General features: G+C 39.9%; 1 protein-coding gene across 1 annotated transcript; it reads left to right on the forward strand.

Annotated features, from left to right (window-relative positions):
- Positions 1-273: 273 nt before the first annotated feature.
- Positions 274-16711, forward strand: slc60a1a (solute carrier family 60 member 1a). The gene is made up of 10 exons (XM_023955114.2): positions 274-730; positions 4864-5062; positions 6426-6674; positions 9754-9880; positions 9961-10076; positions 10929-11102; positions 12890-13037; positions 13588-13658; positions 14830-14950; positions 16540-16711. Exons 1-10 carry the CDS (start codon positions 498-500, stop codon positions 16590-16592), a joined length of 1491 nt encoding a protein of 496 aa, XP_023810882.1. The 5' UTR covers positions 274-497; the 3' UTR covers positions 16593-16711.
- Positions 16712-16725: the final 14 nt, after the last annotated feature.

The raw sequence follows: 16725 nt of genomic DNA on the forward strand, positions 1-16725 counted from the left end.
GTAAAACGTCTAAAGAATATATACTTATATTCTAAACAAAGCAGGACGCTGTTGGAACGTAATCAGCCATTTTTTCTAGACGCATATCTAAATGCTAACAATAACAATATGACATGTTCAGCTGTAAATCAAAAGACGAAACATTTTTTAAGAAATATTTATTTTATTAAGTTTAATAAATTTGTTAAATTAAGTTAAAAAATGTGGTAATTTTTTTAAAACTTTTTTTTGAAGGAATAAAAATAAAAACAAATTTTAAAAATAAGCAAACGCTGGGAACCAAAAGGGGGCGTGGCTGTCACACCTTAGCCAATAAGCGCCAGGTGTGCCAGTTGAGTTAGTTTGGCAGAAGTGCGGACAGCTGTCAGCCTCGGAGCGACTCCTCAGCGGTGTGTTTACCTTCCATACCGACACGGATCCGAACCGGGAACGGAGGACATGAGCAGCGCGCGGCCGTGAGGACGTTCCTGCTCTCTCTCTGGGGGGGCGAGAGCGCCATGACGCCGCTGGACGAGCGCATCTGCTCGCTCTTCAAGCACCACCTGCAGCAAACGCTCACCTACTGGAGCGTCTTCTTCAGCTTCGGGCTGTGCATCGCCTTCCTCGGCCCCACCATCCTGGACCTGCGGTGCCAGACGCAGTCCACGCTGCAGGAGATCACCTGGGTCTTCTTCTCGCAGCAGTTCTTCCTGCTGGTGGGCAGCTGCGTGGCAGGCCTCTTTAAGAAAACGTGAGTCCACAAACTTTGACTTGAAACCCTTTTTTTTTTTTTAAATAGTTTAGAAACAGTTTTTCATTTGCAGTCCGTTTAAAAAAATTTTTTTAAAGTTATTATTGTTCATGTGTTTCCACAAATTTTTCTTTTTTTTTTACATCAAAACAAGGAAAGAAAAAAATAGATTTTTAAAAGGAGGCCTAAAAAATCTCTTTGTATCTGACTACATTTAAACCCAATGAAAACAAACAAAAACATTAGGCTGTTAAACTGATTGGTCAAATTAAATTATTCCTGAGAAGTTCTAAAAGTGTTTTGGAGTCCACCACTGTCATGCAGCCTCTCTGAGACCACGTGACTTCTCCAAACTCTTCCAGTTCTGCCAGACCTTCACTTTTCAGGCAGATGAAGTCCTGAATTTGGTTTGCAAACTCCAAACTCTCTGATAGGACTCAAGCCAGACTCCTGTGTTTGCTCCAGGCGGCCATTAGACTCATAAAGAGGAGCCATGGTTGGAGGGCAGGACGGCCTCTCAGCCATTTACTTGCATTTGTTTTCGTTGGAGCTCAAGTCCAACTCCCCAGAATGTCATGTTGCATGATGCTCCTGTACTTTCAAATCTTCATTTCCTGAAAACTGCTTACAGACTCAGAGGTTTGAAGTTTGAGGAGATCTGTCAGGATTATTCCTGAAAGTCTTTCAGACTTCGTGTTTAAAGCTCCTTTTGAACAGTTCAACCCCTGGAAAGTCAGGCTTTTGTTCTTTATTCATCACATAATCTCACAAAATATGATTGAAATGTTTTGCCCACCCTTTTTTTAGGATAAGTTTAATGTCTAAAGTCAATCAAATATTAATCATTTATGTTCAAAATGCTAAAAAAGTGTGAAACAAATTTTAAAAAGACAAGCTTTCAGCAAGTTTTTCCTTATAAAACTGTAGATGGACTGATCCAAAAGTTTTGAGATGACAAAAAATCAATTTTAACGGTAATAAACCAGCTCAAGTAGTTCTGTTTGTCTGGATGGTTTAAGTAAGGGTTAATGGCCGACGAAGTATGCATTATTACTTTTTAACGCACGCCGTGGAAGCCTGAACCGTCTGACGCGACGCGGAGTCCGTGACGCGCCGCACCACCGCTGCAGTCAAGATTCGGCGATATATAGTGATATATATGTATATATATATATGCTGATCTTTCCGATGGGTTGAATAAAGAATCAGTTCAGAGAGAAAGTTCCCCTCTTACCGCTTGTTTTTGTCCAAATGATGAAGCAAAAGGTTGTTTTAAAGAAGCCATTTAAGCTAGGTGACCGAAACTTCTTTTTTCACCGTGCAGTTATCCTGTGGTATATCACTTTTTAATGCGCACCCAGCAGCCAATTGGAATCGAGTATTCACCCAGACCATGGTATAACAATAACGCACAGTGGAAGCAACCGTCCAACGCGACTGCGTGCGTTAAAAAGTGATAATGCACACTTTGCCGGCCATTAACCCTTACTTCTACAGCTTCTTGAAGTTGATAATAAAATGGACGTGTCTGATCATATGTTAGATTTTGATGAGATGAAGTTCCAGCCTAACTCCACATTCCTTACATTCAATGGTTTCCCCTCATCAGAAGAAACTCTGAATGCAGACAGGATGTCAATCAATCGTTGTGATTTAGAATGTAAGTAGAATTTTTACTAAAACAAATCCCTGCATATGTAGGAACTGCTATATATAAAAACACAGTGGTCCCACTTGACATTAATAGTAAAAATTGCACTAAAATTATTCTGGTCAATTTAATCTAAGGCATCTTTTTGTACAAAAAGATTTTATTTACAGCATCTGGGATGATGACCCACCCTGTGTCTCCTCCCGTTTTTCCTACTCCTCTTCCTCCTCTATATACGGTATGTGAGGGGAGCTCTCCTCCTCCTGATTAAACATACTTTTTCAAAAGACTAATTTCTAACTCATTTCACTGCAAAAACAACAGCTGAAAATGATCCATATTTCTTCCACTGACTCTCCGTCGCCCTTCTGCTGCTCTTCTGCATCACAGTGGGAAAACTCGACGCACCGCAGGAATCGCTGCGACTACCGTAAAGTGTTCAATTTCAGCGCAGAGCTGCTTTTCTAAATCTGCTGAAGTTACTTGATTTTGCGCAAACGGTTTAAGAGTTGGAGTAGTTCTGAGAATGTCTTGTTTACTGTCACTGACGACAGCTCCGGTGTCAAAGGGTTAAATTAGGTGACTTTCTTGCATATTTTCTTTCTATACCCCAAAATTGATCACGAAGGAGAAATAAATAACTGTGTTTGTATCCAGCCTGAATTCTACACCAATTCTTTCCTGAATCAGAATAGAGCTGTTAAAGAAAAAGCCTAGAGCAAGATTCACTAGATTTGCACCATTTTGACATTTCAGTTGACAAGAAAATCCAAAAATGTACTTTTGCAGATTCTTCTTGAAATAACACAGACCTGTTTGTCGGCCCCCAGTCAACCAAAACATAGCATTTGTGCTATGACAGAAACATGGCTGTAAAGGGTTTTGAACATTTCTATGCACTGCTTTACAAACTCTGCAATGAGGTGAAAAGGAAAAATCCAAAAACTTAGTTATTTGTTTTGATTGTCAGAAAATAGCCAGAAGTTCCTACAAACCTCATACTGTAAAAGAAGACCAAAACAAATGGAAAAAATGTATCATTTCATAGTTTTAAATGTAACAAATAGTGATTCCTCTTGATTAACAAGATTGAAGGTAACCACTTTTGACTAGTCTGTTTTCCTAAATGTCAATGATATTGAAAACTAGGATTTCTTAATTTGATTGGGGGATTAGAAATCCATGTTTTGTAGGGCCGTAATGAGTATCCGAGTACTCAGATGCTCAGATTCAAGTGCAAATATTCGCCACATCCAACATTGCCGATTCGCGATCTTTATAAATACAGTAGAGTGCAGTAAACATACAATCTGGGAACGATGCATTTATTGCTCTGAAATGCAGTTGAAATTTTGGATTTTTTTATGAATAAAAAAAAAGCTGAATGCGCAGCGCTACGGTCACCAGAAGTAAACAAGTCTCCAAAACAAAATCTCGTGAATTATTTCCTTTTTAAAATAAAACTTTTAAGTTTGGGGGGGGGGGGGTGTTGAAGTTCTGTTTAAAAAAAAAAAAAAGAAGAATTTGCTTTAACACCTGATCTTTTCCTTACAATAACTCCGATGGAGCAATTAAAGTAATTACGGCAGATTCTGCAGCGGAGAAAAGCGGCTTTGCACCGACATGCAACGCTTTAGATCGTAGATCGATTCCAGAACTTTGAGGATGGAAAAACCGTGAAGAAGATTTTCAGGATCTGTTAAATCCTCCAAAACAACAGTGATGTTCATGTTTTGTTTACTGCTGAAGTTGGCGAAAACAAAAAAACTTAGTTAAGAGACAAAAACCATTTCTTTTTATCTACATGTTTTTTTAGTCACTTTTGTTGATTCTGATCTAATGTTCTAACTAAAAGTATGAAGGATGACGATTTAATGCATATAATTTTAATTTTTACACTTCCAGTAAAAAGACAAACGTGTAGCAACTATACACACGTATTAAAAAATTAGAATTCTGGTTGGATCTGTAATTGTTGGTTTTGATTTATGAAACAGATCGTCACCTAAGTAACGATACACAGCCGTCTGCCTGACTATACCAGGTTATGGACGTTCAGAGGGGATGAAAAACTGTCAAAAGTTAATGATTCCTAAGCTAACATGAAACCTCCTATCTTGTTTGCCTTTGTGCGATAGCAGAAAAAGGTTTACACTTTTGTTTTATTGCCAAGATTACGTTACTAAGTCGACCTTCTCCGAGCTCATGAGGGTTGAATCGTTTTCATGGAGGCTTTATTTATGTTTGACTTTCACTCCGGTGATTACCGACGGGCGTCATTTAATCTGGTAGCTTTTCCACAGCAAGTGTCCTTTTCTGGATCATTTGTAAGAGACGAGGTCAGAAGGGGGCGGGGAAACGGCCGACTGTACACATGGAGACAATTACCAGGATGTTTGTGAGACAATAGTCCAGCAATAAGTAGGAAATGTCTAGATGGGATCTAATTATCATATCTGTTCCTACGTTCTGTCCTCTGCAGCCTCCTGTCGTCCCTGCTGGCTCTCTTCTTCTGCACTCTCGTCATTTCGTTGGTGTTCGCCTTCATACCGTTCTGCCACCACATCATGCTGCTGTCAATCGCCATGGGGTTGGCTGGCACCGCCATGGGGATCATAGACACCATCGCCAACCTGCAGCTGGTCAAGCTGTACCAGAAGGACTCTGCTGTCTTCCTGCAGGTTAGAGATGCGTTCATGTTTAGGAAGGAAGCCACGGATGATGAATGGAGAAATGTGGCTCAGTCAGTTTTGGTCGATGATTCTCATTCGTCTCCATGGTTTAGCGGTAGCTCCTTTCTCCCAGGTGTTGTGCTGCGTTCACACCAAACGTGATTTGAGCAACAAATGCTCGTCCGCCACCTTTGTGTTTGTAAACCCGACGCTCCAGGTGGGTGTGGGCGGAACTACTGTCAAAAGATTTGATGTTGAGAGATCAGGTTTGTTTCGGTAAACGGGTCGCCATGTCTGCGTTCAGAGACCCTACCGGTACAGGGACTGGTTAGTACAGCTACTGACAGCCGTACTTCTGTCTCTCCGGCATCGTTTCCACTGAGCTGTCAAGTTGGGTCCCGTTTAGAATAGTCCAGGCAATTCAGGTGAGGGCGCATGCGTAGCTTTGCGTCATACTAATGCAACTACAGGTAAAGCAAAGTTGACAAAAACAACATTGGAGGTCATCCAGCAGCATCCATCATTACATTTTCTTGACTTGAGCAATTTTTTCCCCCCAAAAGGGTCAGTAAAGACATACCGGTAATCAACTGTTTTTAAGTATTTTAGGGGGAAGGTTTGAGTTTCCGATGCAAAGTCTGGACCAAAGTCTCAGAATTATTCCTGGATCTCAGGTGAAGCAGACTGATCTTTTCTTCTGTCGCCCATCACTGATTTTATTTGCCGATGTCAGGTTTAGTCTTCACCAAATATACAGTATGATCCGCTGTCATCATTGGAAGACGACACCAGTGGGTGTTTCCGTTTCTTTGGGTGCGGTTCTAAATCCAAGCTGAAGTGCAAACACAAGTCAAGTTCACCCAAGTCAACCTTTCAGAAGCAGCCCGTCTTTTCTGCCACTGTTGTTGTTGAACTCCGCCTCTCCTCTGAAGCCAATCTCAGACATGTATTTTTAGTTATTTGATTAAAAAAACACGTCATGATTGGCAATGGACTGGAAACACCAGATCACTCATTTCGATGCTAATCCTTTTGTATTGTTTGCTCAGAAAAGGTGGCCTCCCTTTGTGACATTTGCCAAACAGGTGTGTTTTTGGACTTCCTGCAGCTTTTATTAGAATCTCCAACAACACAGACTTTGTTCTTGGTGTCAAGTGTCAGAAAATCTGGCCCTGAATGTGTTCTGCATACGCACTACAGTGAAATCGATACCCATCTTCCAGGTTACCAACCACATCAATGAAACAAAAACCTTAAGTTTCTCAAAACCGCTTCCATGAGCGTCATAGATCCTCACTTTACATTTACAATACTTTAAGAAATCCTTACAAAAAAGACTTTGTCATCAAAAATCCTGTCCTTGTTTCCTCAGGCGTTGCACTTCTTCATAGGCCTGGGGGCGCTGGTCAGTCCCCTGGTGGCGGATCCTTTCTTAGCAGACGACAGCTGCGTTCTGGGTCTGAACGGGACCTCCAATTCTTCCTGGGACCTGGAGCACCTCCGTAACACCCTCGCCGGAAAAGGGGTCTCGATTCACAACACCTCCCAGTATCATCTGTTCACCGAAGGCATCGTGGTCACCAAAGTGTCCTACGCTTTCTGGATCATGGCCGTGATTAACGTGAGTGTGAGGTCACTGACACTTAGAGCTTCATGAGGATGGTGCAGACAGGTAGAAGACACAGTTTCAGAGGTCAAAGGTTAGTGTGCTGGATTTAGAGGGCCTAAATCATGCTATTCCTAAGGTTTTCAGAGTCAACTATATCCATATATATGATAATATATTTCCCTTTGGCACACTAAAGAATGATTTTTAAAGAAATATTAGTTATTTTTACAGCTCATTTTTCTACCTGGACGTAAGACGACTCGATCTCTGAAGGCCCGCCTTTCACTCTCAGTGGGACCCGCCCATTTCATGGTGTCATCCTAGAGCTGACCTCAGCAGCGTGTTTACACCCAATAACAAAGAAAATCACAACTTTTGCAAAGATTGATGTGCATATTTTGCATATAAAGAGAAGCGTTTTGCCGATCACCGCTAGAGAAAGTGTGTTTGTGTGTGTGTGTGGTAGCCTGGCAGCACAGACCTTTCCTGGAAGGGGCTGTCATCTACATCAGCTCATGAGAACCTGCTCGTTTTTGTGGGTTGGGAGGGGCTGGTGCTTGGAGAGCAGATTTTTAGAGGAAAATTCAGAAATGTGTGAATGGATCAAATTACTGCTTTGGGTTGGTTTTTGTGTGAGGAATGAACATTAAAATACGCTTAAAAGCTCAAAAAAGTTCATTCTGCAGAATTATGCCCTTTAAAAACTCAGTACAATGTTCACAAAACATTTACTGAAAATTCTCGCATAAATCAACAAATATATTTGCACACACACACATTCGTGCACACACAATTACAGTGATGTTAGAAAGTGTAGAATCCTTTTTTCCCCACACGTCCAAATGGAATGGAAATTCTTATTTTCCCAAATATGAACATCTTGGTCAGTAAAACTGTATTTGGCTTTATGTATAACATTATTGACGTTCTCAAACTTGAAGTGTGACCGACTTTGAAACAAACCAAAAACTCATTTCAGTTTTCAGCTGAGATTTTGAAAAGTGAAAGACTTTCGTCAAATATTTGAACTATTACTTTGGAACAGTAATAAATATTTTCTCCAGGCGTCTTTCACAGATACCGTGACTGATGGCATCTCTGTGAAATGGTTTTGTCATACTCCTCAGACATTTATCTGCTTTATGCGAACATTGTTTCCATTTTTGAAGGATTACCGTATTTTAACCAGAAGTCAAGTGCCAGCAGCCTAAAAATGCACAATAAAGAAGAAAACATCTGACGCTTTTAAACAGTTCTTCTGGGTAAGACTGAGCGGCGCTCTTCTTCTTCTGCTTTGCAGTCGGTGGCAAATACAGTGGTGCCCTCTAGTGGTTGTTGGTGAGAAAATAAATAAATGAACCTTTTTTTTTTTTTTAAAGAATCGCATACAAGTCACACCAGAGTTGAAATTGCACCCGCTTCCAAACTATGCAACAAACCGCAACTTATGCTCCAAAAAAATACAGAGCTCAACCTTTCAGTTGTAGTTCACCATTCAGCTGTCATTTAAGGCCCTCAGGTTTTCCATGATGTGACCTCCTTCCCTTTCTAGTTTTTCTACCTGTATCAGTCAAAGCTTAGGTGTCGTTTCCTTTTGTCATGAATTTGCATTTTGGTGACGCTTTTCAATGACAACAAATGTGAGGTTTCTGGAGGATTTTATAATAATTTGACTGGACTTTTTCTTCCTGGTTTTCAGGATGAGAGAGTTAAAAGCATAGCGATTTTTCACAAACATGCATTTCAAATGATGCAATCATAGACAGCAGATGTGGAATTACAAACACATTTTTGCATTCATGCAAATTTGAATATGACGGAGTTTTAGGCCCAGTTTACAAAAAAAAAATTTAATTACAACTTTTAAGTTGTAAATTTACGAGAAAGAAAGTCATAGATTAACGAGGAAAAAACACCAAAATATTCCGTTTATCGGAGCCTAGCTAGAAGATAAAATATGTGGAGGTTTTTGTGAGGCTTTATTTCCGGATAGGTTTAAAAAAAACAAAGAGATTCTGAACCTTTTGGTGACTCAAAATCAGATTATTTTCAGTGGAGCCGTTTTTCCAGGGTTCAGTGTCAGTAAAGCAGTTTCGTATGTAAAATAAGGAGCTCAGAGACACGTTTGGGTGTAGAGGATCGCTGCAGCCTTTATTCTCCTTTTCATTCACATAACCTGAGGTTCATTTGTCATCTTACGTCCTGAACCTAACATCCAAACACCAATGCAGAAGTAAACAGTGTTACATAAGCCCCCTCCTACAGATGAAACGTCCCGTTTCAACATAAAAGAATAAAGAGGAATGAAAATAGTCGTTGATAATAGCATTAAAACGTTGACAATACCAAAAAGTGCTCCTCCTCCTCAGATGGAAGCGTCACACAAACGTAGAGATCTGGTCTTTGGTGGAGGAAGAAAGGATCCAGGTGGACAGCTGCCTGCAGGGACACCGATTCATCGGCTTCATCAATGGGCTGCAGAGATCCTGCAAACCCCCCCCATCAATAAATAAAATATTAATAAATCATAAATCAAACAAATGAGCTTCCAAACATTTGGAACATTATCAATAAACATTCAGCTCATCTGTTCCATTGAGGTTAATCGGTCTGCTCTGCTGCTGCACAGCGTTCACTTGCTGCTATGTTTGCTCACTTCCACTTTATCTCGTAAGATCCCAAGTTTTTTTTTCTCGTAAATCTACGATTTAAAATCTCTTAATTTTACTTTTTTTTCCCCCTAAAATCCGTCGTACATAAGTGTATATCTATGTCTTTTATATGATGTAGTTTATTTTATAACATTTTATTACTCAGAAGAACCAGGAGGAAAAAAAAGCAAGTTTAATTTTCCGTGAGACGTCAGGATGTTTTAATGTTGTTCCTCCTGTTCAGTGATAAATGTTGAGCTTACGCTTTTCCATTTGACCTTATTTCCTGTTTAAACAGGATGCGGTTATTGCAGAGGCCAAGACAAAACTAATAAAGATGGAGTCTGCTTTGATGAGGTCCATGTATTGAATCAGCTGACACGAGGTGTTGCCTGTTAGGAGTGGACAATGAGCTCTGTGTGTGCGTCTTCTGCTGGCAGCTCCCGGTGCCGGCCGCGGTGCTCATGTTGATGTTCCACGAGCGGCTGCTGCTCTGCTCCAGCAGCAGTCCCCGCCTGCTGGAAAAGGACGGGCCCAAGTCCCGCCCCGCGGAGGACGACGGCCAAGGTACCGCCCCCCCACAGTTAGTCCCCGATCAGCCTGCTGCCGAAAAGACGGCTGACCTATGAGCGACGCTCTCTCCGCAGGTCATGGCAGCGTGTTCAGCTGCTGCAACTCAGCCAGACTGGAGGGCCAGCCCACCACCACCTTCTTCATCTATGCACTAGGTAGTGCTATAGTCTTCATCACTGATGGAATTATCGTAAGTGGGCCCATCAAGCTGTTTTCTTGCAGGCTGAAGGGTTTTCTTCCTCCAGGAGTCAAAATAATGAGCTTATTAAAACCTTATTAGCTTCAATTGATTAACTTAATACTCCATTAGGTGCAAAAAAAAAATTTTTTTTTAAATGTCTTCTGTCATCTCCATAGCAACTATTAAATCTTTTGGTCGTCTGGGGTGACGAACAGGTCTGACATTTTTAGAAGATTCTGCTAAAGTAGATTTTAGGATTTCCTTGACAACAGTTTTTTATGTGAACCAGACCCCATATTAATATTGTTTATATCGTATGTTGTAGTGTTTGGTCCGCTTGAGTGGAGGATTCATGTATTACATTTTCACAATCTTTTGGTAAAGATGTGCTAGCAATAAAGAACGTGACATCAGCCAACTTGCCACGCTAACGCCGTTAGTTTTGAAAAGGAAAGAAACAACTTTTTTTTTTTTTTTGAGGAGTTATGGGGCAATAGATTATTTTATTTATTTATTTCTACAAGATGGCTGCCTCTTCCTGAGGCCAAAGGTCAACAAAACCTTTTATTTTCGTTCATTATGTCAAAAATTCATTTTCCCCAGATACTTCAACAGGGCTCATTTGAGTTTTTGAGCGTGTGCCAGGACCAAATCTTTGCTCAAATGAGCAGAAAACAAACGAGTTGTGAAAACAATATGGTCTGTTTAGCCCAGGCCCCCTTCAGGCCAAAACTAGCAGAGGTTTCTGCAGGAATTCACTCAACCGGTGCATATGACGGACCAAAGTCTTTATGTATGAAGTGCTCGTTCGGCTCTGGATCAGCGGCTGTTGCTCCTCTTGACAGTGTTTTGCTCCCACAGGGCTGCTACGCCGGCTTCATCTACACCTACGCCGTGTCCCCCCCTCTGCTGATGGGCCGGAAAGCGGCGGGCTGTCTGGACAGCGTGTTTTGGGCGTCCATCACGGCGGGAAGACTGGCTTTTATCTACTTGTCGTACAGATACTCGGCCCCCGTGCTGCTCACCATTAGCCTGGTATGATCCCTGTGACAGAAGCTGAACAGAGTCAATATTTAAACTTGGTGGAGGTGTAAATATTGGGATGAAGAGACTCTGAGGAGTCATCTGTGTTAAAAGTTCAACACTTGGGCAGACTGAAAGTAAGCCTCGTCATTGACTCAGTTTTTGCCATCAGTGATGTAAATGTAAATACAGAGATGACTCGTTTATGCACGAGCGAGCGGGTTGTACCTTCGACAGTGCTGGGAAAGTCTGAAGATTTGTCCTTCTTTGTGGTTGCAGAACACTTTTTTTGAAGTGCAGACACAGAAATGTAATCGACTAGATCAGGGGTGTTTAACTCATTTTCACCGAGGGCCACATCAGCATAGTGGTTGTCCTCAAAGGGCCAGACATAACTTATTCGTGTAACTAAATGTAATGAAAAATAAACATAACTTAATGTTAATTAACTTATTTATTTATTTATTTATTATAACTTTTTAAAGTGACAATTACAGTTGGGTAGAAAACATATGTTTGCTTGTTACTCTAGCATAAATCCTTTTAAATTTGATTCTGTCAGGTTAGGTTGTATGGACAATGTTTAAGTCCTAATGTATAGCTGCCCAAAATTTGAAGTCCAATTCCCCCTAGATATGAATAAATACACACCAATTTGTATTTTAAGAAATTTAAAACTTTTATGCTCTCATGGGCCACATAAAATGACAAGGAGGGCCACATTTGGCCCCTGGACCTTGAGTTTGACACATGTGGACTAGAGGTTTATGCTAAAACATTTGATCTGCAACTTTGGCCTAAAGTTCTGGGACTCCAAACATGTTGGATGGTTTGTACAAATAGTTTGAGTGATTAAATGAAAAATTTCACATGGGTCAGTCTGAATGTATATGTATGCGTGTGTGAACATCAGTTGTATTGTGTACATGTTGACACGTTTAGTATGTGAGCATTTTTTATGCCCACAGGTATGTTTGTGGCATCTGGGTGCAAGTGTGGACAGGCCCCGCCCCCTTTTGGATTTATATTACTTATAAACCTGACTGTAATAATTGTAAACATCCAGCAACTTGTTGCTTTATGCTGCTTCACGGTTCTACCCCCCCTTCTTCTTTAATCACCCTCTTACACACACACACACACACACATACACACCCCCCGGCATCCCTCTCTCTTGTTCCCTTCTTTTCTTTTCTGTCCGGTCCAACAAAAGACTGTTACAGATATGAGTAAGATGAAAAATGTTTAACCTAAATTACAAAAGGGGTTTATTTAAATATACAGCTAGTGTGTCAAACGATTCCTAACTCCTATTGTAACAGTAGAACATGTCCAACACAAGAAGCTTTCAGCTGTCATCTGTCTGCTCAGCTGTTGGACAGGACAAGTTTAAAAAAAAACACGCTTGATGAGGCCTTAAATCAGGTTGAACTTGTGATCAAAAACTCTGGTCTTGGACTTGCTTCTCTGACTTGAGACTACATTTGAATGCTCCGCTCCAATAAACTAAGACTTGGATGAAAACTCAGGATCTTGTTTTTAATAGACCAAAGATTCGAGTTTCAAACCACAGACTTGAGACTTGAGCTTGAGTTCATCATTTCAATTGGGACTTGAGGGCAGAATTGGATCTTTGTAGTCAGTGGTTCAGTCCCTGTCAGAGTTGCACTGCGACCTGTAGAAGCCTTTTTGTCCCTCAGTTTTGTCATTGTAGAAGCTCCCTGCAGATGTGTTGTGGGTTCCTCTGGGAGGAAGGTGAAGCAGATGTTCACAGATGTGGTTCCTGTTGTTCCTGACAGGTGGGAGTCATCCTGGTCCAGTTCCTGATGTTGTTCTTCTACAGCAGCTGTGTGTTTCTGTTCATCTGCACCTGTGTGTTGGGTCTGTGCATCAGCAGCGTGTTTCCGTCCATGCTGGCCTTCACAGAAGACACTCTAGACTACAAAGGTGATCACTGACAACCCGATGTGCAAGAACTTTGCAATGTTTGAAAATCTTTGAGATATTTATTCTTTTTTTTTTTTTTACTGCACATTTTTCAGTTAAGACAAGAACTCGAGAGTTGTATAAAGTATGAAAATACATAAAAATCTGGATCCATTAAAAAAAAAAAAGAAGTAAAAGGATAAAATCGTCATGGCAACCAACACAGGTTTCACGTCTAAGATTGGATAAAAAGACTCTTTCACATAGTTATGAACATTGGCACAAACGTTGGTCATGTAAGTCTGGTTAAAGCCAGTTGTGCGCATGACCTTTGACCTTAGTGAATGAAGTTTTCGTCAGAAAGATCATGATATTTTATTTTTACTTTTTTGTGGTGTAATTTAGCAGTTGTTGTTTTTTAATATTTGATATTAAAGTGTTTCATCTAGGCACTGGCTTAAAATTGGAGGCTTTCCATCAGTCACACATTTTTACATTTTTACAAAGGAGTTTGTGATCAAAGCTCACCAGAAGTGACTCGAATTTGATTTCTTTATGTCGTGTATTGAAGGTTGTGCCACAACAGTCCTGGTGACGAGCGCCAGCGCAGGAGAGATGCTGCTGCAGCTGCTGGTCGGATCAGTAAGAAACCTCTCTTCTTTCAAATCTTATGTCCAAATTCCTTCACTACTCGCTACATAATGAAGCATATCCTGAGTAGGCAAGGAATTCAACTGTGTTATTGTCTCGTGTCCAAACAAGGAAATTTAGGCAAACGGTTGTCTGGGAAATTTGTACGTGGCCTAATATTTGATCTAAGTGCTAATGCAAAAATCAATGGAAACATAAAAAGCTAATTAAAGCTGAATAATGCTTTTGCTAATACCTAAACTAGCAAAAATTATTGAGCAGAAAGATGACTAATTATTACTGTAAAAATACTCCAAATAAACAAATTAACAAGAGGAATCCAGAGAGGCTAAAGTGTAAGACGGCCCGAATAAAAGCAAAGTAAAACTTTATGCTAATTATTTTGTTTCCAACAAAACAATTACAGAAACAAAACAATTCACTTTTTTGTGACAATGTAAAGTGAAAACTTCTCCTGCTATAAGAAATAGAAAGGGGGAAAAACACAGATGGCAAACACATAATATAGCTGTAAAATATAAACACAATACCCAACATTTATGATTATATTTTTGGAATATTACATTTGAAATATTTTCTATTAATTTTAGCTTCAGTGCTAAATTGAACTTTTTTTTAAAAAATGTTGTTTAATTAAAATTTCAGTTTCAGTTGCATTTCATTTAAAAATACTGTATTTTACTAAATCTGTGAATTTTAACAGATTTATTTAAAAAAAATGGAACAGATGGGTCAATGTAGTTACTTCCTGTGTTTATTCTTATTGCTATTCAGTAGAATGAAAATTGAGTTTGTCGTTTGTTTACAAACAAAAAAGCAGGGATATGGTAATGAAATAGCTGCAACAAATAAATACTAACAGATAATTTATTCAAAAAAAGACAAAGGAGACGAAACACTAAGGTCTAGCCCTTGTGCTGTCCTAGGCACTTTAACGTTGGGAGTTGGGTCATCTAGACCCACTAGACAGTGCTCTGAACCTTTTTTCTTCAATGATTTGTGATCTTCACTGGTGTCCATGGATTACATGAAATCTTTCCACCTTTATCCACCTTTGTCATGGTAGGGAGAACACGTCAATGTAAGGGTGGGGTCATAGGATAGCACAAGGGTTAAAGCTGCTGCTGCTGCTGCTGCTGTTTCAGTTTTGGTTTTCCTGCAGGTGATCCACAGTCAAGGCAGTTATTCCTTCCTGCTGTCGAGTACGATCGCGTCCTGCATCGGATTCTGCCTCTTCCTGCTGCTTCTGTACGTACATCACATCCACGGAAAGCAGCACATAGGTGAGAACTCACTGAGACGTCACACACATTATAAAAACAATTACAGAAGTATGTCCATGCAGACTTTTTTTTTTCTTTAAAAGTAGTTTTTCTTAAATTAAAAAGAAAGTAGTCAGTCAGCAAAAATGAGCTGTTATCTTGTCATTCCATGATTTTCATGTTTAGGACATCAGAATATTTATAGGTGATTTATGGGCGACATTTAGGGTCAGAACAGCCCCATTACTTTTTGGACATTTTTTATTTCACAACTTCAGTCTAAAAAAAAAAACATCTGTAGAAACAAATCTGTAAAGGTTTAGATTTTAACCATCTGGGTCGTCTTGAGCGTTTTCCTTTTCATTTTGCGTTCATTTACATTTTGCTCTGATAATTTATGTTTAAAACTGTTTTTGTGACAATGCTTGATATACACTTTATTTTGAGTACAACCCCATCTTATGTTTGTTTTAGACATATTTTTATTATATTACACAATCGATCCACAAAGAACCGGAAACTGAAATTGGGGAAAAATTAAATTTTCTTTTTTTCCTGGAAAAATTGAAATGAAGTGGTTTTTATGTTCTTTAAAAAAGATAAATAAAAATGATAAATCGAAAAACAAAGTCAAAAGGATAACAAAAATGTCTTTAAATACAGGTGAAGCTCCACAAAGGGAACTTTGTTTTGAAAAAAAAAAAAAAATCAAAGCTAAAAACTGAAACCTTCACGATAAATTCTGAACAAAAACTTTAAAAGTGGGGGGGGTCGGTATCATCCCCAAGTGATCGTAAACGGCCAATGTTATTGGCAAATGCACTGGGGAATTTAGAGACACTAAAGGTAAAAAATGGCATCAATGAGAAAATGCATGGATTTAAATTCATGACTTTCAACAAAAACATGTAAAACATGTGGCCATTTAAAAACTCCTCCTAATAATCAGAATGTTTCCTCAAGATTTCTATCAGCAGATCAATTTTATCCAAGTTCTTCAGAGCTGTTTGAAGTTGAGCTAACAAGATTTTAGGGTTAAATAACTCCCAAAAAGTTAGTTTTATTAAATATTTCATGTCTGTGGAAAGTAAACATAATTTCTTTTCTTGCTCAAATGCTGTTTAACCCTTTAACACCAGAGAGGAGATGTCACCAGCGACGGCTAAATAACAAACGTTCTTCGACACACCATGACGCTTCGACCACTTGTGCGTTGAATGTGAATCCGCTGATTTGAACGTACCGTTACACCACAAAGCCGATATGGAAGGCCGCTTCAGGATCCACTGGAATTACATCAAACGGTTGTAGAGTTCCGCTAAATAACGTCAACACTGGAGCTAAAGCTCTGGTGTTAAAGGGTTAACACCATTGTTGGCTTCTGTCTGTATTACAGAATTCCCTACAGCATAAACATAGCCTGGGAGTTTAAATTGTTGCATATTTGGGCGCGGCACACGCCAATGTCACCCATTCCCTTTCACAAAGTCATAGCGGCTGAGATCAAAGCCGCCATTTCTCTTTCAGCAGGCACATACGTGTAGACGTCTCATTTTGGTCTCAGGTGTGTTCACGCTTTTGTTGTTCTAACTGAGAGACTCTCCTTTCAGACATCTCCAAACAAATGGACATAAAAGAGAAGCCAAAGACGGAGAACTCCTGAAAACCAGAGGAACCTGCTGCACCTTCCACTCACCTCCAAGCCTTATGATCAACCAAAGCTTCACTCTTGACCACAAAGACTCACTCTTAACCCCATTAAACCGTAATTCTAGAGCATCATCCTGTCGCCTGTT

This window comes from Oryzias latipes, chromosome 5 (genome assembly GCF_053564925.1).
Source record: "Oryzias latipes strain Hd-rR chromosome 5, Olatipes_Hd-rR_3.1".
Taxonomy (NCBI): domain Eukaryota; kingdom Metazoa; phylum Chordata; class Actinopteri; order Beloniformes; family Adrianichthyidae; genus Oryzias; species Oryzias latipes.

Bases quoted from the DNA above. Each gene is read 5' to 3' on its own strand.
- slc60a1a (XM_023955114.2), top strand. From the start codon at position 498: ATGACGCCGCTGGACGAGCGCATCTGCTCGCTCTTCAAGCACCACCTG. The intron at 5,063-6,425 runs GTTAGAGATGCG...TTGTTTCCTCAG, and splicing joins ACTCTGCTGTCTTCCTGCAG to GCGTTGCACTTCTTCATAGG. The intron at 13,038-13,587 runs GTGATCACTGAC...CGTGTATTGAAG, and splicing joins AGACACTCTAGACTACAAAG to GTTGTGCCACAACAGTCCTG.